Source organism: Hippocampus zosterae, chromosome 12 (assembly GCF_025434085.1).
Source record: "Hippocampus zosterae strain Florida chromosome 12, ASM2543408v3, whole genome shotgun sequence".
Lineage (NCBI taxonomy): Eukaryota > Metazoa > Chordata > Actinopteri > Syngnathiformes > Syngnathidae > Hippocampus > Hippocampus zosterae.
Genome location: NC_067462.1, coordinates 1,645,713 through 1,670,294, shown reverse-complemented (window position 1 = coordinate 1,670,294; position 24,582 = coordinate 1,645,713). Strand labels below are relative to the sequence as shown.

General features: G+C 46.7%; 3 protein-coding genes across 5 annotated transcripts; 1 reads left to right on the top strand and 2 right to left on the bottom strand.

The window, feature by feature from the left end:
- Positions 1-933: 933 nt before the first annotated feature.
- lss (lanosterol synthase (2,3-oxidosqualene-lanosterol cyclase)) lies at positions 934-12,747 on the bottom strand. Of its 2 annotated transcripts, XM_052081929.1 has the most exons (24): positions 12,589-12,735; positions 11,996-12,164; positions 11,377-11,515; positions 11,183-11,291; positions 10,974-11,095; positions 10,671-10,767; positions 9,558-9,693; positions 8,995-9,103; positions 8,788-8,906; positions 8,520-8,617; positions 7,806-7,833; positions 7,577-7,633; positions 6,815-6,886; positions 6,621-6,671; positions 6,394-6,543; positions 6,211-6,307; positions 5,801-5,906; positions 5,268-5,333; positions 5,132-5,209; positions 4,878-5,048; positions 3,588-3,666; positions 1,695-3,442; positions 1,577-1,606; positions 934-1,244 (listed from the first exon to the last, which is right to left on the bottom strand). In XM_052081929.1, the coding sequence occupies exons 1-22, from the start codon at positions 12,600-12,602 to the stop codon at positions 3,305-3,307; spliced, it is 2,205 nt and encodes a 734-aa protein (XP_051937889.1). In that variant the 5' UTR covers positions 12,603-12,735; the 3' UTR covers positions 934-1,244; positions 1,577-1,606; positions 1,695-3,304. The 2 variants fall into 2 exon arrangements, with proteins under 2 accessions (XP_051937889.1, XP_051937890.1); XM_052081930.1 differs by lacking the exon at positions 3,588-3,666 and having other exon boundaries at positions 12,589-12,747.
- Positions 12,748-13,205: 458 nt separating this feature from the next.
- ybey (ybeY metalloendoribonuclease) lies at positions 13,206-16,436 on the top strand. Of its 2 annotated transcripts, none has more exons than XM_052081951.1 (5): positions 13,206-13,893; positions 14,223-14,354; positions 14,426-14,494; positions 14,629-14,720; positions 16,249-16,436. In XM_052081951.1, exons 1-5 carry the CDS (start codon positions 13,684-13,686, stop codon positions 16,265-16,267), a joined length of 522 nt encoding a protein of 173 aa, XP_051937911.1. In that variant the 5' UTR covers positions 13,206-13,683; the 3' UTR covers positions 16,268-16,436. The 2 variants fall into 2 exon arrangements, with proteins under 2 accessions (XP_051937911.1, XP_051937910.1); XM_052081950.1 differs by having other exon boundaries at positions 16,246-16,436.
- Positions 14,779-24,291, bottom strand: usp37 (ubiquitin specific peptidase 37). The gene is made up of 24 exons (XM_052081917.1): positions 24,105-24,291; positions 23,304-23,518; positions 22,547-22,697; positions 22,305-22,396; positions 22,116-22,231; positions 21,929-22,006; positions 21,694-21,782; positions 21,471-21,567; positions 20,676-20,831; positions 20,453-20,584; positions 19,790-19,913; positions 19,448-19,704; positions 19,249-19,366; positions 18,841-18,920; positions 18,567-18,725; positions 18,404-18,457; positions 18,174-18,321; positions 17,875-18,094; positions 17,558-17,727; positions 17,386-17,446; positions 17,209-17,324; positions 17,057-17,126; positions 16,613-16,751; positions 14,779-15,726 (listed from the first exon to the last, which is right to left on the bottom strand). The coding sequence occupies exons 2-24, from the start codon at positions 23,475-23,477 to the stop codon at positions 15,642-15,644; spliced, it is 2,886 nt and encodes a 961-aa protein (XP_051937877.1). The 5' UTR covers positions 23,478-23,518; positions 24,105-24,291; the 3' UTR covers positions 14,779-15,641.
- Positions 24,292-24,582: the final 291 nt, after the last annotated feature.

Here is a 24,582-nt window from a genome sequence, read left to right as displayed (position 1 = left end):
GCAACCGTGTCAAGGTGTAGCCCGCCTACTGCCTAAAGACGGCCGGGATAGGCTTCAGTACGCCCGCGACCCTCGTGAAGAAAGAGTGCTTCAGATAACGGATGGATGGTCTTGATTTGGAAAAGCACGTACCTGCCTCCATCAGGGCCCACAGAGAATGCGCCCCCGGCGGCCATCTTACGTTGCCTCTCGCTAAGCACCCATGGAAGGCCTTTTCATGTTACTTTCTTTCCCTCGGGCAAGGATGTCAAACTCAGGTCCTCGACGGCAACTGCTCTGCATGTTTTCCCACGTCTCCCTGTTGCAACACACCTGATTCAAATGATCAGATCATCAGCAAGCTCTGCGCAAGCCTGACATTGAACCTGTTCGTTTGAATCAGGTGTGTCGCAACAGGGAGCCGTGGGGAAACATGCAGGGCAGCGGCCCTCCAGGACCTGACTTTGACGCCTATGATGTAATGAAGTCAATATTATATTATATAGTATAGTTATATTGTATATTGTATTTTTTAGTCAAGTCAAGTCAACAGTATTTATAGAGCACACCAAAAAAATGAAAGGCCATCAGGAAAGCATGTCAAGCTAATCTCTGTAAGTCACATTTCACTATAACGAGATCATACACTCTGAATAGTGGATGCACACAGTGAAGTTCCTTCTTTGAGAGGCTCTAATTACACCATCGACAAATACTGCCACAAAAACAAACAAAAAAAACACCCACCACAGTGTTTTCAGGCGATACCCAACAGAAGTTGTCGGTAACGGTGGCAACGTAAGATGGCCGCCCCCGGGGTTTCAGCAGCGAGGATTGTTACTCCATTTGTATACAAGTCTGCGATAGCAACACGAGTGCTGTTCGTTGGAAACTCAGAAAACAGGAGAGCTTTGCAACCATGACTTTGGACACCAAATGACAACAGGCAGGCACCACACGTGTCATTTATTGAATTCAAGGCCGATACATCAAACTGACGAAAACCGCTGACCAAAACTGAGTCAACGCCTGATGCAAGGACCAGGTCTATACCCGTAGCCGTAGCTGTAGTTGTAGCCGTAGCCGGGCCGAAATCCACCGACGACGGGCCTTCCTCCGTAGGGTCCGTAAACTGGAGCCGGAGGACAGTACACCCGCGGAGCGCAAGTCACGACGGGGCGATACGCCGGCTGATACGCCGGCTGACAAACGTAGGGTCGGTAGACAGGATATCTGAGGGGCATCTTTGCAGGATGGCTTTCTGCCTTGAGTAGGACAAAAAGAGAGACGGCCTCTCGTGAGCTGAATTGAATTCTTCTGTCTTTTGGAATATTGCGTTCGAACGTTCAAAATCAAGAATTCAATCCAGGCATCGAATGCTTTGACAAACTCGAACTAAGCAAACTGACCAAATCTGAAGTACATATGCAAGACAGATTGAGTACATTGTCAAGATTTTTTTTTTTGAGTGGGTGGGGGTGGTGTTGCCAATGCGATCGAAGTTTGATCATTGCCAGGATTTGCCTTGGCGGGGGGAAAAAAGGGGCGAGGTCGCATTGTGTGAAAAATGAAGGAAGTCTTGATGAAAGACAAATACCTGGATGAAAACAAATCTCAGCTCGACACCCTGAAATGAAAACAACAAAACAAATCACAATTGATGTTTTCAAGATTAGACCTGAAGTGAGTGAGATAAGCTGCTGAATTGTTGTTACCTTTTGCTGGAGCTTTGATCCACACTTGCTCACCTTTGGACTGACTGCGCTTTTACGGCAACTCGCTTATTTGTTGCTGCGGGTAAATTGAATAAGGCGTTGGCAACACCAGACGTTCCGTCACAGTCCCAAAAATGCCGACACACCTTCGGATGCTGGTCATGTGATCGTTTTGGATTGCAACCGTATGCAAATATTGGATGTGGCGCGACGCGACTCTTTTGCACACAAAAGAAAATCAGACAAACCATTCCATCAGCACAGTCACTGTGGCACCGGCCGTTTCAACAAGTTGTGGACATTGAAGATGTCAAGTTGGCTGCCGCTGTAGGAGCTGCCGGAGCTCTCTCTCTCTCTCTCTCTCTCTCTCTCACATTTTCATCCCAGATAGAAAAGTACTCACTCTGATAAAATAAAATAACAGATGTATTTTTTTAGTCAAGTTGCCCCGAGAGTGTGGCTACTAGACTGGCCTGCCTGCAGTCCAGACCTGTGTTCCATTGAAAACGTGTCTGGACTGCAGGCAGGTGCGGCTGCTTCACTTTTCCCACGTTACATATCGGTGGATAACTGTGCTTTCCAGGCGCACTGTATGACAAGAAACTAGTAAAAGAGGAATAGCTACTCGATGTCCAGGTCATTTTGAGAAATATCTTTGGACAAACCTATCCATTATAATGCAAGTCGAAGTGAATGTTTGAACTTAGTCGCTGAACAATTCAAGTTAAAATCATCTTGAAAGTAGCTCCGCTCAGATCTGTGTTGAAATAAATAACAATGAGATATAAACAACATTTATTGGGATCGTTTTCCATTCCGACGGTTCTAGGTCAACGGGCCCCGGGTCAAAAGGACCCATGAATATGAACGCAAATGACTAACAGGAAAGTGAAAGGGTCATTTCTTGGAAAAAGTCAGAACAGGATAAACCAGCCTCTTGAGCGCTGGCTCGCTATCCTCGTGAAAGATCTGCTCGCTGTCGCCGGCACATTGCGAGGCACTCCTCGTGTTGGTTCCATGGGAAACTTCAGGTATGTCAATGACAATTGTAAAACAAACAATTGTCCTGAAGAATAAAGGCTCATGACCGAAGAATGCGTTAGACGATTGGAAACCACACCTCGACATGATCCAGGGGGAAGGAAGGGAAAAAAAAAAAAACACAAAAACACTCCTCAAAATGACAAAGATGCCTCTCAAATTGATTAACAATTAGCAAAAGCACTCCAGGAAGAAAAACAAAAAGTGATTCAGAGCAATGTGCAGCACTTCCTTCCACCTGCCAATTAGCGTCACGCATCTGCGTCTGTAGCGCAGACAGTAGTGTGGTGAGGATATGGCCGACATGAACAAAATTGTGACATCCCGATTCGACAGAACTCCAAGAAGAGCGTCTTGTAAAAAGATTGACTCGGTTGTGTAATTTCACACGTTACCACTTGTAAACAAGCAATTAAAAAGTTAATGTTCCATGCTGGGGCTCCTTTAATCAGCACGGATGAATATGAAGCCACTGCGGACTATCCCGTGGGGGCACTTACACACAGTCTTGGAATTCATGGTTGAAATGGACCAGGTCGCCCCCCCCCCCCTCCCCATGCTCCGGGTGTTCACAGTTTGAGCTTTCCTGTTAGAGAACTGCGGGGGTACAGTGAAGCAAAGCGGCCCAGGGTCCAAATGGGGAAGACGTTCCTATAGGAAGTGTAGCTAATGGCGCAGCTCTTGTTGAACACGCCGGAAATGTTCTCCTGAGCAGGGGGGGGGGGGGGGGGGGAGACAACGCAAAGTCAATCGCGTTCTTCGTATTCGTAAGGGTCGAACTTGACGTTGGGTGACTAGTTGGCGGATCTCGGTGGTCAGCGCGAGTATGGGAGGTGGGGGAAAAAGGCTCACCTGGGGCCAGTCTCCGTTGGGCAGCTGTTTGTCTATCAGCAGCTTGACCCCTCTCTCGATGGCCCGCTGGTCAGGGTGCCTTCCGACACACACACACACATCGCCATCAACTCATTCGAAGGTTAACATAAGCACGGGTCGTTCCGTTGTCATCGAGCGGATATATGCTTCACAACCGCATTATAAAAACTGTCAAGAGGTGTTTTCTTTCTGCGGAATTTTGGTCACCAACCGAGCAGCCTTATTAAAACAGGTAGGTTCGTGTTCGCGTGGGTTATGGCTCACTTTCAGCCGGTAAAAAGGTACCTTTCACTATCTGGTACTCGTAAGAGGGAGCATATAACTCCTACTTTGGCATCCCTTCACTGGCTCCCCATTCATTTTAGAATTATTTTTAAGATCCTCCTCTTTGTTTTCAAATCTCTGAATAATCTCGCGCCACCTTACCTCTCTGAGCTCATACGCCCCTACACCCCTGCCCGGCGCCTCAGGTCTGTGGACCAGTCTTTGCTAGACGTACCAAGAACTAAACTGAGGCTCAGAGGGGATCGAGCCTTTTCTGTTGCTGGTCCATCTCTCTGGAATGACCTCCCACTGAACATTCGGCAAGCCTCCTCGCTGCCCATCTTTAAATCCCTCCTCAAAACTCACTTGTATTCTTTGGCGTTTGACTCAGCATGACTTAGATTTGCTATTGTTTTTACTGCTTGGTGCTTTCTACCGCCTTATTACTTATTACTTATTACTGATTCGTCTTACTGTTTATTGTATATGTTAAATCGCTCCATGTACAGCACTTTGTATGCAGCGATGGCTGTTTGAAAGTGCTCTATAAATACTGTTGACTTGACTTGACTTGACTTTTCAAAATCTATTTGCATCCATTAAAAATATGAAGAAAAAAATGTTTTTTTTTCATGGCTTGATTTTACCTGCAGTATAATAGGCTTGAGGGTTTCTGGCTAGCTAAACCGCTAGCTAGCTAAACCCATGAAAGCTAAACAGAATTAGCTAGCTAGCGAGCTAAACCCATGAAAGCTAAACAGAATTAGCTAGCTAGCGAGCTAAACCCATGAAAGCTAAACAGAATTAGCTAGCGAGCTAGCTAGCTAAACCCATGAAAGCTAAACAGAATTAGCTAGCTAGCTAGCGAGCTAAACCCATGAAAGCTAAACAGAATTAGCGAGCTAAACCCATGAAAGCTAAACAGAATTAGCGAGCTAGCTCGCTAATTCTGTTTGTGTGTGTGTGTTATTTTTAAGTACTGCGAGCCATCCGGTGTTTCCTCACCTGACCGCCATGAGCCCTAACAGAGCCCAGCAGGTGTTGTGGATCTGCGGCGAGCTGCTCTGAACGTAGCGCCGTTGCTCGCACGACTCAAAGTCCTCCCCCCAGCCGCCGTCGGGCATCTGCCGATCCAACAGGAAGCGGCAGGCGTTGCGCACCTCCGCGCAAGCGTTGCTAGTGAAAGGAGAACACCCATATCATCGGTGTGTGATGTACTTTTTTGGACTTAGCGCATAGTGCTCGCGACTTCCTCGCACCTCTGATAGCCGTGTCCCATACAGGCGAAGGCTTCCAGGCCGAACCACGTCCCGTAGGTGAAACACACTCCCCAGGACCTGAGTACGAGACATGTTAGCGCAGAGCATAATCTCGCCGAGGAAAAGCTAAACTCACCCTTCCCAGGATCCGTCGGGCCTCTGCACCCTCCGACAGTAATCGAGGCCGTCTCTTAGAGTGTTCCTGGGGCACAGATACAGCGACGCGCATCATTCGCACCTTGGTTCAACCTTGATTTTCCGGAAAGTTGACAAATTGCCACATTTAACATATTTTTTAAAAAGTACTTTTCTAGTGTGAAATGTGCCTGGCGTGCTAATGTTATCAACGCGCGATTCAAAACGTGGCTTTTATCCTCCCTGCGCTATGAACTGCGATAGGTCAAGTGCTAAATATTGATTGAGATCGAAATCTTACCGGAATCTTCCAAAAGTGTCCGAAACAAAACATGCAAAATCTCACCTCATTATGAACTCACAATCGCAAACACAAATTGAAGTGACCCATTACGAGGCGCCTTGTGGTCGTGTTAGTTACACCCATCCGGTAATGTTCTGTTGCTCGGATACAACATGTTTGTTCCCGGGTCAATATGACCCGGGCGCGTTTAATTAGCCAGCGGGCAGGTTGGAGTACTTTTTTGGGCGTACCTAATTTCCTCAGCGCGGTGTTCAGGATGGATCTTGCGGAAATGGCCCAGCGCCTGCATCACTGCCGACGTACACTCCACATACGTGTAATCGATCATGATGTCACCTGTTTGTGGAAAAAAGTTGAGCTTTTTATTTTCACAAGACTCGCCGCATCTTCTTTTGAAGACGAAACAAGCCGCTCGTCCTTTTGTGGTCACGTTGGAAGGAGTGAGTCAGATGCCAAAAATGTCGCAAGACAAACGGGCACCTTTCGATTCGGCTTCTCGTTTTCTGAAACTTGTTTTTGGTTACGTGTATTCCCACCGCTTGAGAAATAATTGGGGAACGCAGAGAGGCGCGCGTAAACACGTCTGAGGTTCGAATTTATGTCGGAACGGCGGGATTAGCGTCTGTGGCAAGAGACTCACCAAACACCTCCGATGGGTTGAGCAGCTCAAGAAGTCTCCCCCCTCTCTTTGTTTCATACGTGGCAAACCCGCCGTCTGAGTTTCTCATGCTCAGTAACTACGGAAAAAAAAGATGGGAAGCGCGTTCACATTGACCGAGCGCAGGCGAGGGAGAATTCGTGATGCCGAACGCCATGGACCGACCACGTTGACGGCGTCGTACAAGCGCTGCGGCCCCACGGGCTCGCCGACGGAGGGGCACAGCTCACGCAGCAGCATCAGCGACTTGAGGCCCTCGGCGGTGCAGTCGGCGACGATCCAGCCGCAGTCGCGGGTGCTGAAGGGGAAGCCCCCCTGCGCAGGGTCATGGGCATTACAAAACGCTCCCGTTTTCAAGTCCAAAGGATTGTCGGGGCGATACGAAGGTGTACCTTGTTCATTTGCCGGTAGTACTTTTGGTAATCGGGAGGATTCTCCGGGATCTGGCGGAGGGGGGGGGGGGGGGGACGAGTTCCATGGAGGCAAAACGGGGGTACAGAAAACAACAACAAAAATCCATTTTCACATTGACGGGGATTTTTCTCTGACGTCCTTTCGTTCCCGACCCATATTCAAATGTTCTCACCTGTGTGAGCGTCAGAAACCGGTGGGCGCGTCCAAGGCACTCGGCTAGCGCGGGGTTGTCTTGGGCTCCGGCCTGAAAGACCCCATTTGAGAAATTCAACCAATTTTACCAACGGTATTTGACATATGACCTGCTCTCTCTTAAAGCATGTGTATACAGTTTATGGTGTAAAATAGTTGAAAAAAAATGCTTTTTAAAAAGTTGTTTTCTAGACTTGGAACGGATTAAAATGTTTTACATTGATTATAATGGGAAACATGGTTTTGGCTTTCGAACAGCCTTCTCGAACGGATTATGGTTGAAAACCGAGGTTTGAGTGTATTCCAAAAACTGTGAGGTGATTTTATGAAAACCAAATCAAAATATTCAGACGTGGTAAATATATCATTTCTTGAGAGACAAAATTTTTTTTTTTTAAATGACAAATGAGAAAAGAGCTGTCAAATCTTGAGAATGAAGGCCGCATATAAAAAAAAAAGACGAAAATCCAAATGTGAAGACATCCGTTGGACTAATGTGCAAATATGACGAAAGAATAAAAATAAGAGTCCAGTGTTGGTAATAACGTGATAAAGTCACCATGGAGATGTAGCGCATCAAACAAACAAACGGAGATGACAAAATTCTTATTCAAGGTGCTTGACGCCGCCTGGCACTGAGGAAACCCGTTCTCCAACTTCCTGACATGTAAGTCTTGTCTTTGGCTTTATGACGACAGGCAAAAAAACAAAACCAAAAGAAAAAGCCTCTGTGAAAAATTACCTCAAGGAAAGCCTGAACGGCAAAGCAAGTATCCCAAAGCTGAGACCCATTGGTGCCCTGCACAAAAGGACACAAAAACATTTGGCTCGGGATTGCAGTCAAGTCAATGCGACGCGTTTCCTGCTTTTTTTTTTTTTTTGTTGGTCTCGGCTCTCGGCTAAGTCGTCATCTTCTCAGTGACGCGAGCTGTGAGTGTACTGTAGGGTAGGCACGAAGGAAAATGGCTCACCTGCATTTTCATACCGTCGAGTCCCAGCCTGAAATGCAGAAATGACTCAGTTCAGTCGGATCCATTCATTCATTCATTCATTCATTCATTCATTCATTCATTCATTCATTCATTCATCTTCCGAGCCGCTTGATCCTCACTAGGGTCGCGGGGGGTGCTGGAGCCTATCCCAGCCGTCTTCGGGCAGTAGGCGGGGGGACACCCTGAATTGGTTGCCAGCCAATCGCAGGGCACACAGAAACGAACAACCATTCGCACTCACACTCACACCTAGGGACAATTTAGAGTGTTCAATCAGCCTGCCATGCATATTTTTGGAATGTGGGAGGAAATCGGAGCACCCGGAGAAAACCCACGCAGGCCCGGGTAGAACATGCAAACTCCACACAGGGAGGCCGGAGCTGGAATCGAACCCGGTACCTCTGCACTGTGAAGCCCACGTGCTAACCACTGGACTACCGAGCCGCCAGTCGGATCCAATTATTTCCAAAAACATGAAGAAATCACAACAGTTTGGGGGGGGGACTTTTGTTTCACCATACGGCGACAACGGAAGCCCAATTGGCTTATTCGTCGCAACGTGTTTGCACGCCATCACTGACGTATGCTCATGCTGAAGTCAAGTCATCATTAAATATCTACAAGAAAAACACTTCTGGGGCTGTAAAGGTAAAACAAACCAATGACACCCCCCCCACCCCCCCGCAGACTGACCAGAGATAGTCGGGGATCCTGGACACGTGCTCCCGGAAGGCTTCCGACGAGGGTCCGTCCACGTACCAGCGGACTAGCATGTTGATCGTCTTGGAGATCTGCAACGCAGAGGCCGTGCGTCGCCATTACGCCACTTTGCTTTGGCCGAGCTCGTCACAAATTCCCCAATTTGTGTTTATTTTTTTCCTCTGTGAAACTTAAATTCTTGATTAAAAATTAAAGATTTTTTTTTTCTGTGAGACCAACACAAGCAGAACGTGTCCACTACCGGGCCGATGCTGATGCATTTGGTGAAGCGGTCGTCAGCCTGGATGTGCTCGTACAGTTCTTTGACGGCCATTGCTCTCAGCGTGGCGCTGTGGTGGGCCTCGTACACGTTGAGCACGGCTGCGGAGAGGGGCAAGGAGCCGCGGCGGTGAGTCATAAAACCAAGCAGGAGGGGGCGGGGGTGACTTAACTTGGTGACGTAACTTACTATAGAATACAGAAAGCAGCGTGCTGTGGGGAGTGTACATGTCACACGCGGCCACGTTGCTCCTCTGAGCTGGCCAGTCGATGGTGGCGTAGTCTTGGACGTAAAGCTCCTAGGTGGGGGGGGGGAAAAAAGGAAAGCTGCAAGGAATCCACATGATACGATGTACTGGTTGCCAGCCAACGGTGAACAGACAAACTCCCCACAGGAAGGCCGGAGCGGGAATCGAACCCACGACCTCTTCCATGTGAGGTTGACTCGCTCACCAGTCGGCCAACGTGCCGTAGTTTGAGTCCCGCTAAACAAAAATGGGTGTGTTTTCGGCAAGAGTGGAATTTTTTTTTCTTCCCACAGGGGGCCCCGTTAGCGTGAGTTTTCTATTGCGTATTGACACCCCTGAAAAGACGATTCGTTCATTTGGTATTTGGTCTGAAGTAAGGTACTGTTATTCCACAGCAAACAAAAAACACAACCAAAACAAGTCAAGGATCTGAGGTTGGACCAGGTCTACGTCTTGAAGGAGTAACGTTACACCACCTCCTTGTGGCAAAAATAGCTCGCGGCACCTGTCTGAGGGCCAGGACCAGGACGTCCTCCTCGGCGACGAGTCGCACGGCGTAACAGAAGCTCATGGGGAGGTACACCTGGCGGCAGTGGCACCACAGCGTCGACGGGTGGGCCGGCAGCCAGCTGGGGAACAACCTGTCGCCGAATGGAAACACAAACGTCGGACGGGATGAAAACGCATTAACATGCCAGAATAAGGTCGTCGGGGTCGCGTTGCGGACCCGGAAAAAAATATTGTCATTTTTTTTACACGATACAAGCTATTTTCTGTTCAATTCAAAACTTTTGGTGCATCCAATTCTCCCCAAAACTTTTCAGAGGATGCGACTGAGTGAGTTGTTGGGGAGCCCGTAAATACAGTTTCAAGTAGGATATAGCGCTTGAAAAAAATGTGGACCTTGGTGCAACCAATATGAAAAGCAAAGAGTCCCAATTTTCCAATGGGGTGCTATGATCTCATTTTTTTTCAAGGTGTTTTGTCTAATCAGTCGGCCAAGCGGATTGTGAAAAAAACAAAACAAAAACAAAAAACGACCCTTTTTGTGCATCTCAGTAGTTCTGTTAACAGATTTGTTGGAAAGGACACACGGTTTGGGCCCATTTTGATTTGTTTCATTATCCAGACGTGTCAGAAATGCAGGGAGGGGGGGGATAATAATCATTCATTCATTCATTCATCTTCCGAGCCGCTTGATCCTCACTAGGGTCGCGGGGGGTGCTGGGGCCTATCCCAGCTGTCTTCCGGCAGTAGGCGGGGGACACCCTGAATCGGTTGCCAGCCAATCGCAGGGCACACAGAAACGAACAACCATCCGCACTCACACTCACACCGAGGGACAATCTAGAGTGTTCAATCAGCCTGCCACGCATGTTTTTGGAACGTGGTAGGAAACCGGAGCACCCGGAGAAAACCCACGCAGGCCCGGGGAGAACATGCAAACTCCACACAGGGAGGCCGGAGCTGGAATCGAACCCGGTACCTCTGCACTGTGAAGCCCACGTGCTAACCACTGGATTACCGGGCCGCCCGGATAATAATCATAAAAATCAAAATGAAAGTGGGGAATTTTTATTTTTTTTGGGGGGGGGGGGGTGCGGCATTTGGATCTTACCACATCTCTGGTAGAAGCGTGTTCATTCCTTCCCAGTTGTAGACGTTTAAAATAGCCAACCAGAATTTTCCCCAGGATGGGATGCCCACCGCGCCGCCTGCGGAAAACGTTGACCATTCATCCCTTCCGTTACTGGCACAGGAAAATATGAAAAATATACACTTGACCCTACTCTTATGTTACGGGGTCAAATTGACCCTCTTGACATTTTTGGACTAAATCGTATGTATATTTTGATGCATCAATTGTTCCGGCGATATCAACAGGAATGTTTAGTAGCACGAAGACTTTCATAGAAAGAACCTTTGCCGTGCAGGTTATTCCTCGCTCGAACCATGTCGGGATCATCCGGATCGACGCCCAGAATCCTTAGCGAGGTGTAACTCAGAGCCGTGCCGAACACCGTCGACTTGTCTTCCACGTGTCTGATGACAAATCACGCATACAAATAAGTTCTCCTTCGCACGCCGATCGCCGCGCGGAAAGCGCAAAAAAAGCCGAGGTACCCTTACAGGCCCCAGCCTCCATCGGGCAGCTGAACAGAGCGCAGGTATCGCACCATCTCTTTCTTCCAGGCCTGCTCCAGATGGATCTTAGCGATGTGGCAAGTAATCAGTAGGCCTACCACCACCACGTTTCGAAACCTTGTTTAGTTTTAATGGCCAAACGTGGCTCGAGTCCCTCGTCTTCAGGCGTGTCATCGTACCGGGTAGCAGGAAGAGAGGGCCTCCGTAGTCCCCCGCCCAGTGGCCGTCCTCGGCTTGGAGGTGACTGTAAAAGTTCATTCCTTTTACGGCAGCATCCGTGGCCGTGTGGGAGGCCGGCGAGTCGCGCACAAACTTAGTCTGTGGGGACAAAATGAAAGTCTGATTCCCCCTAAGGTGTGTCAGACAGATCGATTGGGCTCATTTGGTACGTTTTCCTTGTTTGTTCAGAGCAAAATGGGAAACTCGCTGTTCTTGAGACTTTTTTGTGCTTCTCGTTATGATCGACATCTACCAAATATAGGCGAAGCAATTTATTTTCCTAACTTTCCAGGCGGGGGCGCTACAGAGTCATTTTGAACGAGGTTGAATTATAATAATAATAACAAATATTCGTGTCATTATTAACACTATTGGCTTTTTGTTCAGCATTTGTAGTTGATTGCAATTACAAAAATTAATGAGTTTTTGACCATGATGTTACCAACATGAAAACCAGAAGGATGTCTCATTGTTGAAAAAGAAGCCATTCTCTCAACTTTGCAGGGGGTGCTCCGGAGTGTTCTTTATTTTTAAGCATTATTTTAGGAGAAGCACACAATATGACCCCCTGGCACCTACCGTGTCTAAGCCTAAAGAATGGGCCTCCAGTATGGTCTGTTCCCTTTTTGGGGAGCCCCCATCCTCTATGTATGACCAGGTCTGCCTGCCCTCGACATTGGAAAGCCTCCAGCGGCTCAGGTCTGTAGCCGGCTCTGTCTTGTACGGTCCCCCTCGCCTCCGTAAGTGCCTGGGCGAATGTACAATACAATACATCTTTATTTATCGCGTTTTCACAACAGCTCCAGATTATCTTTACTTCACTTACTTGATTTTTTTCCATGGTAACGTTGGATTAGAGTGAAATTTAAATGTTAAGATTTAAATATGTAAAGTGCACATATGTGATCTACTAACTATTGTAATGAGCACTTTGTGTGCGTGCATCTCTAGCTAGGTTGCTCAGTTCAGTGTGAGAAACTCAACAATACGATGACAGGAATGTTATAAAACACAAAATGTACGTTTAATAAAATGATCATTATCAGAGTTTTGATATTGTGTAATTAAAAGGTCAAATCCAACCACTGACAGCAACATATTAAAACTCTTATTCGTCATAGAAATCAAGTTTTCATGTTAAAAATTTCTTACTTGGTGTGTTCAATACTCACATTTTCTCAGTCATACCCAGCAAAGTTAACAGGAGTCCTCCACTGACTCAAAGAATGTCCACAGATACATGCGAAGGTTCCCGCCTCTTAAGTGGCACTCACGGTATGTGTAGTGCTTTAGGAGGCGCAAAGCGTTGAAGAAAACCGCATTTACACTACATTACCCAGGAGACATCGGGGGCACCATCCGAGAATAACTTCAACATGGACAGACATGAGCAGAGAACGATTGACCAATCAGAAAGCAAAGTTCAAAGAGCGTGACGCAGCTGGCTGTGATCTCCACCAATCAGAAACCCGTAGGATAATCACTACACGTGCTTGCCTGGTCCCTCCGTTGATGTAATTTAAAAGCGTCGCGCTTACATTTTTAAATAACAGTTACGCATACGCAGATACAAAAAATAATAATAATAAAGAATTCAGCCATGGGGCAAAAGTATGGCCGTCTTAATTTTTTTCTTCCAGACAGTAGTCATATTAAAAAGCGGATTATCCAACAATCAATACAAGTACCTTTATTACGCTCTGAAACACAGCCAATTAGATTATCGTTTTTGAAAAAGTAAATAAATACGGAACCGTTACAAACAACTGTATATCCGGTTTGGGCTATGACGAGTCAATGACGTTACATTCGCGACTGCGAGCGATTCGTGTATGAGCCGCTTGGATACGACGCCGTTTTTCATCAAAACGTTCCGGCCAAACGTGCCTGGCGATGTCGATTAAGATTACTTGCTTTGTTGGAGATGACAGTTTGACTGACGACAGCCATTATCGTTTTTTTGGTAGAACTGTTGTCGGCCGGTTTCAGTTTCATTGAAAGCAACGGTGAACACGGTGCATTCCGCCATTTGCGGAGCCTTTCATTTACCAAAACTGTGTTAAAACGACAACTAAATACAACTATTTGAACGCGGTTTTGATCGGATCTATCTTAACATTCATCCAGAAATGGTTCGGAACACTAAGCCGGCTTCGCTGCACTACTGGCGCGTGTCACCTTGATTTCAGACATGGCCGCTGCCGTGTTTTCAGTGCGACGAGCAATCATCTCTTCGAAATCAATATTAACATATCAGCTCTTGAGAAATGGGTGTAGTAGTAAGGAATCTTCAGAAGGTGGTGCCTCTTCGCCGCGCCCGGCTCCGTAAGGACGTGAACACGCTCAGGCACATCTTGGGTATCCAGAAGTTCGACTTGGGCGTCGTTTGTGTGGACAACCGCAGGATTCAGCACATCAACAACATTTACAGGAAAAAAGATGAACCCACAGATGTCCTATCGTTTCCATTCCATGAGGTAAACCCAACAAGAAACATTCCCAGATATATCTAATTAACTCCATTAATAAATCCCCTGTTGTGTTTCTCAAGATCTCGACTCATGTTCCTTGATCATTTTGACCCAATACCCAAAGGTGTAAAAACAAACCAAAAAAATAAATAAAAATCCTTGTAATTATTTATCTGGTTAAGTCACGCCTCACCGTTTCAATCGGTATTCAGACTTGTTTACACTTTGCCACTTAATACTTTTCATGAAGGGTCAATTTGACCCATGTGTCCAACATGTTTCTTTGTGAAGTCTCCTCGCGCAATGCTAATTGAATCTTTGGCTTGGCTTTGCAGGGCCTGAGACCCGGTAAGATGCCGTGCCCCCTCCACAGAGACGAGCTGAACCTCGGCGATATTTTCCTGGGCGTGGAGTTCGTCATGAGACAGTGTCTCGAGGAGTCCACGGATCTGCACGAAACGCTCACTGTGAGTGGGTGCACCGAAATGGCCTTTCCTGTGACAATGGGTTTGTTGACGACCACTCTGTGCGTTTGCAGGTGGTGACGGCCCATGGTATTTGCCACCTGCTTGGCTACAGACACGAAACGGAGGAGGAATGGAGTGAGGTATGTGTGCCCACGATTGCGGCGTTGCGGGTCAAATTGACCCAAGAACATAATGTTTGTCATGGGCAAAGGGTGACGTTTTGTATTGAATTTGCAGTTTTGATGTGCCATTTTATGTTGCTGTGCTCTGATAGATGGTGCAGAAGGAAAGCTACATTCTTCGCGAGTACAACAGACTGACGGGGCAACATTTACTGCCCATGATGAAGCCATGCCACCAGGACAGGTGACACCCACATGTGACCGGTCCATTTATTAAAACACTTGAAAACCAATTCGACGTCCGTTGTAATATTTTATTACAAAGGTCGGCTGTAAGAATTTTGTCAGGTTGAACAGGAAACTGAACACGGTCGATTTCAGGAGGGTGTCGTGGTTGGAAACGTGAGCTAATCTCTCTGGAAAAAGATTAAATGGGATCGACGAGAAGGTTTGAGGTCATCGTAACAGATTTCACTTCCATGGTGTTCTGCATCTTCACCGGTCAATTTGGACAAACGACCGGTGCAATAAATAGAAAAAACTCCGACTATAAAAATTGAAATTTTTGACAAAAATATTGGGTGGGCCAAAAAAAAAAATTAAAGTAAAGCTCATACATAACATCTATAAAAGACTTCTCGGGAGGCACATGATCGGAACGCAAGACATAGGCGGGCTTTTTTTTTGTAGGGGAGGGGGAGACTTAACAGAAATATAGCACAAACAGCAACTTGGGGAGAGACACTGAAAAATGTACACAAAGCTTGAATTGTGCCGAAAAGGATATTGCACCAACTGTACCCGCTAAATACAGCAACCTTCTACACTCTAAACAATAGCTTATCATCCAACATAGGCATTTTTGTATTTACTTTATAAAACAAATGGAGGGTTGAGGAAGAAAAATAGAAAATTCATCAAGTGTTTGAGTGAAAACAACAAAAGAGTTCCTTGAAGGAACCGTAGCAAAGAACTGCAGACCCCCCAAAACACCAAGGCAATGTAACAGCACTAGTCAAGTCGACATGTCATGTTTCTGTTGTGTTTTGCGGGCACCAAGTGTCAAAATTGAAAGCGGACAATTGGGGAGAAGAGCAATCAGTAGTAAATAAGACACCAGTCTAGTTACGTTCTGGCTGTTTTGTGGCCGAAGATTTGGTGGAGCTCAGAGGGGCTGCAGGACATTTCTTCCAAAGTCTGAGACGCTGCCCGGGGCCTTCTCCATTTCGGACAGCTGCTCAAACACATCCCTGACAACATAACAGATGAACATACGAGGCTTTCATCTAACAATCTGGACATTCTCCTGCTGCTCTTCTTGACTAACATTGGACCGACAAGGACATAAATGGACGCTACATCGACTTTTAGGTGTCCGCATTTTGAAGTCCGGTGGTACCTCGACTTGCAAGTTAGTGAGAATCAAATGGAAAATACAGCAATTAACTCATAATGATCAGTCACATGGTCGACTTCATCGCTGTAATGCCTTTGCATATGTGGACAAGTTGCAGATACTTTCATTATCCAACAGGACAGTCAAATACGAATTGAAATCATTTTTATGTATTGAAATGATGTAACCAAACTTCTTCGGGGACCTGGAATGGATGAATAGCGCATTAAATGATTTAAACTTGCGGTCAAGGTACCACTCTGGACGGAAAAGAAAACGTATTGAAAAAGTGGCCTGACGTGAGTTTAACTGACAGGATGACAAAGTAAATGCACATATGAAAGGGGCATATTTTATTTTTTTTTTTCCCCAGCAGAACTTTGTCTCATCCCTGAGACGGCAGAAACGGCTTTGAACTGCCATCTCACCCACAGCGATGAAGTCGATATCCTCTTGCCATGTGACTGATCAGACTGGGCAAGTGCTTTTGGAAGAGGATAAATAGAACCACACCTTTTTTATTCACTATTGAATAAAAAAAAAAAAAGAAACTCATGTCTGTATTCTGGTAGTCTGTGAAAAAAAAACTGAAAAACATACGTATGCACTATTGCTGGTTACCCGAATGAAAACGCATGCGCGTAAACATAGCTGTCGGGCAAATAAACTTGTTCCTGAACACGATCAAAAGCGCTCGGAAGCAACAGGACGTTTGGCGCCGTCCAAACACGCCAACTCACTTGTGCATGTAGAAGAAGATGTAGCCGCTGCGGTCGCGCTCCCGCTGGACGGCCGCCTCCTGCGTGCGCGACACATCCAGGTCGTTGTACGTCAGCCACGACTGCTTCTTCATGTCGTACACGTCGCTGATGTAATGGCCTGAGGAGACCCAACGGCGTCCGTTAAGGCTCCTTTTGCAGTCCGCCACAGACGCAGTCTAGGTACTTCTTTTTTTTTTGCTGCTATCCATCCACGAATGACTGATTTAAATGGTTAGTTGATATGAGTTCTTTTTTTTTTGCTTCAAATTTGGGAGGAAAAATGTGCTCCAAGTCAGGAGGAGCCATTTTTCTGTGGGGGAATAGCTTGCCGTCCATTAAATTGGCATTCTCAAGTTTGGGCCAAATGGGAGCAGACATTCCAAAAGAATATTTGGTCAAGGTCAAACCCAGCGAGGCTCTCACCGGAGGAGGAGCTGCTCCCGATGTGGCTGACGACGCTGATGAGCCGAAAGGAGTTGGGCAAGTCGCCGCACTGTGGAAGAGAGGTGACGGGGTCTTCAGAAATAATCTTCCTCGTGTCGTCGAGAAGGCGGGCATCAACAGATGCGAGCTACCTCAGCATTCCTCTTGAGGTTCTCGGCTTCCGCTTCCGTGTATTCCATGTCGAGCACATCTTCGTTGCCGGAATCGTCGTCCGAGCACACGAGCTCGGGCAAAGAATTGTTGAACTCTGGGGTCAGAGGGACGACACTCTTAGTCTCATGTCGCTGAAATGAATGGACAGTTCCCACCTTGCAAGCTGAGCTCCGTGGCCCTCTTCAGATCATCCGCCTCCCTCATCTCTTGGGCTTCCTGGAAGCAAATGCGGAAGGCGGCAAAGCAAGACAACAAATGAGCAGCCTACTCGCACAAACCGTAGAAACGGCCATTCAAGTTGAAAATGACGCATTTGAGAAGACGTACGTGCTCCTTGAGGCTTTGAGCCAGGGCTTGCTGCAACTCCTGATCCTCCCTCTCCTGATCCAAATTGTACTGTTGGACCCAATCAATTTCCCCCTGTTGGCCCTGCGAGCTCTCCGGGGTTTGGTTCTCCTTGTTCTCGTCCATGGTCAAGTCCAAGGAATCCAACACGTCTAAATACAAGCGAGTGATATGCAAATTGACCGCGGTCCAGATAAAACTTGCAAATAAATAAAAAGGGTGACACGGGCGACGAGCCCGTCACACACCGACTCTGGGCCCAACATATTGTTCTTTTACACACACACACACACACACACCTGCAGGCTGTTTAGTGTCTGTATCCATCAGTTCTGTGTGGTAGGCCAGTTCTTGAGCATCCGTGTCCCCGAAGCCCGTGTCCGGACTGCTCGTCGGCTCGTCATCCAGTGCCGACACAGTGGTCAGACCGGCCTCCTGGCGACTGAACTCCAGCACGGCCTCTAACATTTCGTCGTCATTAATCCCGCTCAAGTCTGCCGGATCCATGGAAACTCCCCGCTAAGAATGACAACTACATTAGGGGGAAGAAGAAAAAAAAAAAAAGGAAAAACAATTTCCCTCTGCCGGGAAACTTCACCTGTTCCGGTCGTTCATCATCTTCGGGCAACCCGCTGCTGATTCGTCGTTTGTAGCTGGTGCTCGCCTTTCTGATCAGCTCTTCTTCACTGTCTGAATCCACTAGCGCAGATGTGTTGTTGGAATTGACCAACTTCCCTCCGACCTTGCTATAACGCACAACCATCGGGTTCCAATTGAATTTCACATTGGAGGAGACAGACAGAGAGTTGATGTACAATCATAATTTACCGGAGAGGTGCCGTGGACGCATTGAGTGACTGCGAGGTTTTGTGTGCTCTCGACCTTTAAAAACAAGAGAAAGGGGTCAGGGGTCGGGGGGTTAAAGAGACATTATTTTTCACAAAAATTGGGAGGGGAAAAAAAACAAACAAAAAACCTCTCGAGAGCTTACGCTTGGGAACTCCAGCCAAGAGTGATGGGGGGCCGTGTGGAGTCCGTACAATGCGACAGTAGGGTCAGGTAGCGGGGTATCACCACTTGTTGGCCCAGCTTGCTGTTCAGAGACAGCTGGGCGTTAAAGCTGTACCTTTTCAGGTGGAGGATGAGCACTCTGCAGGCGGAAAAAAAAATATTAGCGGGGGGGGGGGGGGGGGGGGGCTTCTTTGTCCACTCCGTTTTATATTAATTATTGCACACACACGACTCCAGGTTTGACGTGTGTTTACCTGGGTAATTTGCTGAACTTGTGTGTAACCGTGGCTGCTTTTCCATTGCATTTCTCACACGAGTATTCAATTTCCTCCAACTGCAGAAGGAAAACGTCGTTTTACAACACTCGGGGTTTCAAAAGTAGGATTTAAAACAACTTGGTAGGAGTTGAGTCTCGAGAATCGCAAGTTTTGGATTGAAACCACCAAATCATCGCTTTCACGTGTTACCTTTATGCTAACACATACTGGCAAATGTCATAGACAGGCTAATGTATAGCATTATCCACTTACTGCTTGCACCAAGAACAGAGGGAGTGTTTACAAAATAATATGAAGAAGAAAAAGAAAAAACAGCTCACGCCGGTAGATTGGGATAGCGGAGATGTTAAGATTTTTTTTTTTAACATGCCAAAGTTGACGCACCCTGAAAAATAGGTCCAGGGAATCTTGAATTGATCGAAGCGGGAGGGTCTTCTTTCTCCGAGGTAGGTCGATGGACAGGTCGTTAAAGTGTTCACGCTTGGTCACCACTTCGCCACAACTGCAAAATAAAAATGGGAGTTTTTACACGAGGATTCTCCCCGTTTCATCCACAAGCAGAGGGGCAGCCACAGGGCCTCACCATTTGCAGGTGATGGTGTGCTGCACCTCAAACTCCATGTTAACAGCCACGGGGCAGGTATAGACGCGAGAGGGGTTGGCTTCTTCACCGGGGTCCGTCTTGGCCGTCGGCGAGCGCTCCGTCACATCGTGGCTACTCTCACACGTTGCCGCTGATGAGGACGATGATACAGATGCATCACTTGTCCAGCTTTTGTTCATTTTCTCCACGTCATCTTTCAGCTGGTCCAGACACTGGCTGAGGAACTCGTGCGCGTCCTGGTGATGGAAATGACATGACGCACCTTTGTTCAAACAAAACTGATGCGTGAGAACGATTTATTTCACCGTGTCTCCATCTTACGTTCTGCACATTTCCAGAGAAACGCTCGGCTGTCGACGAGATGGCACTTTTTACTTTTCTCAGCAGGTCCTTTTGCGTTTCCGGGCAGCCCACGTCCTTCTTGGCCAGAAGATGAGCAAAGCGCCTGGACGTACCAATACGGGCAAATCACAACGACGGTAGTTGAAGAAAATCGGACGCATTTCAAGCCCTGCATGCTGGATGCGATCAAAAGTCATGACAGTTGACATTCAAGTTCTAATATTCCAAGATTAAAGTTTAATTGAGGGGACGGTGTGTATTTGGAGGAAAGATTAAAGCCAAAACATGACCAAACAATGTTATAAAAAAACATTAAATAAATTGAGATAGAAGTGTTGTCAATTTGAGGAAAAAGTTGAAATTTTTTTTGAAAGAAAAAACGACATTACAAAGTAACATTTGAAATCCACTCACTTGTAATGAACTATATTATTGTGTATTTTAGAGAATAGTCATGATATTAAAACTTGTTACTCCTTAAAATACATTGCCATTCTCAAATCTGGTATGAGGAAGAGTCAATCAAATATACCAATATTTTTTTGCAATATTGCACCTTGATTCTGCAAAAATCAACTTTTTTTTCTCCGAAAAATGCAATCTTATTCCCGAGACTTCTGGCAAAACACAACGTTTGACTACCTGAGCAGCGCATTGACGGGAACCCTCTTCCAAGGGATGCTCTGCCTCAGCATGTCACTGGAGAAGGACGGCAGGCTGAAGAGCGACTGCAGAATGGCGTTCATGTAGCAAGTGTTGCCCAAATTTGAAAACCTGCCAAGCATTTCGCACACCGGGCGGCGCCGTCAGAAGATGCACACGAGCGAGGGTGTGCCCTCCGGCGGGCAAGAAACTCGACGCTTACCCTTGCAAGGGAGGCTGCGACTGGGCCGCGGCGGTGGGCCGCTGCTTGTTCCAGCCGCCGTAATCCACGGACGGCCGGACTTTCTTGGAAGGAGTGGAGTGATTGGGCAGCAGGAGGCTGCGCTTAGCAGTGGGCGTCACCGACGTACTCGATGGCCTAAGAAGTGGGATACGTCATCACTGTTACTGTGTTCACGGTTTCAAGGAGACATCGTGATTGCCCTTTTTCCCCGCCCACCATTTAACAGTCCCCAATCTGTGACACACTTTCATCAAATTGCTCCACGGTTCAAGAGTTAGTGTATTTCTATTCTATATATATTATAGTGTATTCTTGCAATTCTAAGACGGATGGCACCTCACCATTTTTGGTGTGTGTGTGTGTGTGCAAGGGTAAGAAAGATGACCGTGTTCCTCGCTCTCTGATTATGTGTCATTACTTTGCTGTCATAATTGTAGTTTGGGGACACCGGTCGCATGATGCGGATGATAACTTCCTGTTTGTGTGTGTGACACGGCCGGAGGAGAAACTGGCAGGCACTTCAGGTCATATTTGAGCTCTCTTATTATCTGTGTTTGCCCCGCCTCCTGTCTTTTTAGTTAAGAGCCGACATTTTCCGACAACACCCCATTTTCTGATCATTCGAGAAGCTTTGTGAAAACCAACTGTAATATCCGTTCAAAGTTTTAATACTATTTCATGTCATTTGCCATGGAAACATTGTTAGAAATATTCATGTTGTTGTCAAACGGAAGGGGGGGAAAACAATTTTCGCACCATACACGCAGAGCTGACCTTTCTGAAAAGGAGTGGCTCTGGCTGTAATCCTTGGTCACAGATCGACCGCTGTAGAATGAAGTTGGCTGGAGGGGGGTCGTCGAACCCAGGGGAGCTGAGTGAGAGGAAGACGACAAAAAAAAAAATTAAAAAGCTGCTGAAACATTCTGTGCAAGAGCATAGAGAGATATCGCACGACGCTGGCTAGATGAGATCAAGATGACACCGCTGGAGGTTTTACCTAAACTGCGGTTGTCCTCTGCCTGCTTGAGTTTATCTTTGCAGCTCAGTAAAAACTTCCTCGATGGCTCCAAAGTGGCTTTGTTGTTGCTTTGAAGAAACATGAATAAATAAATCAATAAAAATACTTTTATTGCCAAGCAGACGTTTTTCCACAAATAACAATGGGTCGGTCTGACCCGCGACATAACAGGAGAGGTTAATGAATATTGTGTTCAAGTGTGACTGACTTTTACCTGGAGGAATCATTTTCCTTGGGGTAGTCCTCAGTCAAGTCATTTTCAGAGGTGAGGAGTCGCTTTCTCTTTTCACTCCTGGAAAGAGAAGGTGAGGAAATTATTCAAATGCATATTTGCCCGCTTCTTGCGGACACCAAAAAGCAGTGAGGTCCAACGTCAAAAGCGACGTAGGCGTCCATCGTACCGGTTCTCGGAAAGTCCGGTTCGAGTAGGCGTGGAGGCGGCTCTGCTCGGGCTGCCCAGTGGTTTACGCGGTGTTGAATCGTCCCGTCCCTCGGCACTCTGACGTCTTGTTGCCGTCTGCAAGATGTTCAAAGTCATGAATATTTCAACAGATGCTCACAAAATTGCACTTTTAAAAGCTAGTGCTCACCTGTCTTTCGCCGGGGGAACCGATTTCACTCTTCAACGAGCGGCGGGTCGGCAGACTGAAGTTTACACTTCCATGGGATGACTTTAAAATGCCTTAGCAAGGAAAGAAGAATCTTTGCCAAAATACACTTTGCAGATCTGACACAACTCCATGAATACTTTGTCATTCTTAGTGCCTGATTCCATTCCAATAATGGCTTAGAAGATGTTCAGAACATTAAAAAAAAAGGGGGGGTCAAGTACTTGTCTTTCCTTGCATCAGCTTCTCCAGATAGTCGTTAGTCTTCCGGGCCAAAGTAGAAGACATCTGGTCCAGGGTGATAATGCGGTTGTCTTTCAAAATCAGTGTGATTTTGTTCGTAGCGAGGGAGACTTTCTTTAGGTTCTGATTCAGCTGGGGGAGGGGGGTAGACAAATGACATTTTGATTGATTGCATTCAATTTCCTGTTTGGTATTAAGTTATTATTTTAATGCATTTTCAGATTGCTTGTTTGTGACATGGTCTAAATTGTGTCTACAGTTTCTCATCGAAATAAAGATTGAATTAAGAAACGGTCACACCATTTGGCTTCATGTGGACTGTCTGCCACCAATCCAGTGTGTACAAAACCTCTCACATAAAGCCAGGTGGAAGCGGCTCAGCTTACTCACATCACTAATGAGCAATTGACACAATAGAAATTGGACGGATGGAAAACTGTGATAGAGCCTAATGAAAATATTCATCACTTTAAGATCAATTACAAAGACTGCTATGGTGATTTTAATTTGGGGGTGCCAGTTGGAAATGTGTTCCAGCTCAACCGTGGCCCGAATGGAGACAAATTAGTGCAACCAAAAAAGGGTATGTAAAAATGTATATACAAAATTACTCATACACTAAAAGTCAACTCATATAGTCCACACAGCAATTCACGAAAAACAAAGCAAAAATCCACATGGTGATTGACATCAAAAAAATTCACAGGGAAAAAAAACATCAAGTCATTTCGATATTACCTGGAAGGTTTTGCCCGCGCCGCCGGAGTTAAATTTCAGCCAGAGGCTGACTTTGGTATCCTTTTCCAGTATCTCAAAAGTTCCTTCCTTCCATCGCGAGACGCTGACATCGCCGCCAGTGTAGCGCATCTTCACAGCGCCGCCACTGGACACTTTGGGCACAACGGTGGCCATGGCTTAACTATCCCGTCGGTGCACTTTGGATCAATCTAATCCTGTGGGGGCGTGCAAGACCAAAACCAGCTGTTTAGGACACTCGGTCAACTCGTGCAAAATTAAGCTCTCCCATACAAATCGACGGAGTCAAAGTTAGAAACTAGATAACACAGTGGCTAACAAACACACACACACACACTCACACACACACTTTGCACGTTCGAGCATGTCACACACTTCCTAACGATGAAAATTCGGTTTACAAAACTGCCACAGAAGTCAAACTGTGTGTCTCACGACGTGTGGGCTTTTGGAAACTAGGGTGACGGCTGGTCAACTGTGTGACCGCCGCAGGAAAACTGAGCGAATAGAAGACCAAGCACTCGCATATCGTAAGGAAATCAACGCCCCAATACAAGTTGGACACGTATTACCAGAATTCAATCAAACTCGTGAGAACCGGTCAGAGTTGTCCATTTCGGAGGCAATGTCGTCCTCTCGGGAATGGATGGATGGAGGAAGGCCGACATTAGCGGGTCGGCTAGTAAAGCTAACGTGGCTAACAGGCTAATTTGCTTGCTTGTCATTTCGGGGAGGTGAAAACAGCGACCTGGTTTTACACCGCATCGTTTGAAATGTTCTCACCTGCTGTTGGTCTACGCTCGCTGTGGAACGATTGGGATCAAAATATCGTTGTTTAGAGAGCAAACTTTGTTTCGCCGGCATTCACCGCCGGCTCCTTGCAGGGAATCTTGTTGACACGGAGGTGAGGACTCGCAGCAGCGCAGTGCGATGATGGCGGGAACGTGAAAATTTACCCCGGAAATGACGCGCGGGAGCAGGACTCGGGTAAATCACGTCGAATCTCACGATATCTCCTCAACTAGCGTCTTGCAGAACTCGAAAGTGGACTACGCGGGTTTTTTTTTCAATTTAGCGACAAAAACGTACATTTGAAAGTATTGCGGTGTGCGCAAACCAGGACGCGTGTGCCGATTATTATTTTGGTTGCGCCAGGTTGAGCTGTTTGTAATGTAGTTTCAACACTCCGCTTCAGTGTATGAAGACATGAGTTGCTAGCGGCTAGCGTTAGCGCTAACAGTTTCTTCAACTTGAACTGCAC

Coding starts and splice junctions, on each gene's coding strand:
- ybey (XM_052081950.1), top strand. CDS start 13,684: ATGGGTGTAGTAGTAAGGAATCTTCAGAAGGTGGTGCCTCTTCGCCGC. Junction 14,355..14,425: donor ATCTGCACGAAACGCTCACT/GTGAGTGGGTGC, acceptor GTGCGTTTGCAG/GTGGTGACGGCCCATGGTAT. Junction 14,495..14,628: donor CGGAGGAGGAATGGAGTGAG/GTATGTGTGCCC, acceptor GTGCTCTGATAG/ATGGTGCAGAAGGAAAGCTA.
- lss (XM_052081929.1), bottom strand. Junction 11,292..11,376: donor CCCTCTCTTCCTGCTACCCG/GTACGATGACAC, acceptor TGGTGGTGGTAG/GCCTACTGATTACTTGCCAC. Junction 5,210..5,267: donor CCCGACGGATCCTGGGAAGG/GTGAGTTTAGCT, acceptor TCTCGTACTCAG/GTCCTGGGGAGTGTGTTTCA.
- usp37 (XM_052081917.1), bottom strand. CDS start 23,477: ATGGCCACCGTTGTGCCCAAAGTGTCCAGTGGCGGCGCTGTGAAGATG. Junction 18,322..18,403: donor GCGTCCACGGCACCTCTCCG/GTAAATTATGAT, acceptor TGTGCGTTATAG/CAAGGTCGGAGGGAAGTTGG. Junction 18,095..18,173: donor ATGATGAACGACCGGAACAG/GTGAAGTTTCCC, acceptor TGTCATTCTTAG/CGGGGAGTTTCCATGGATCC.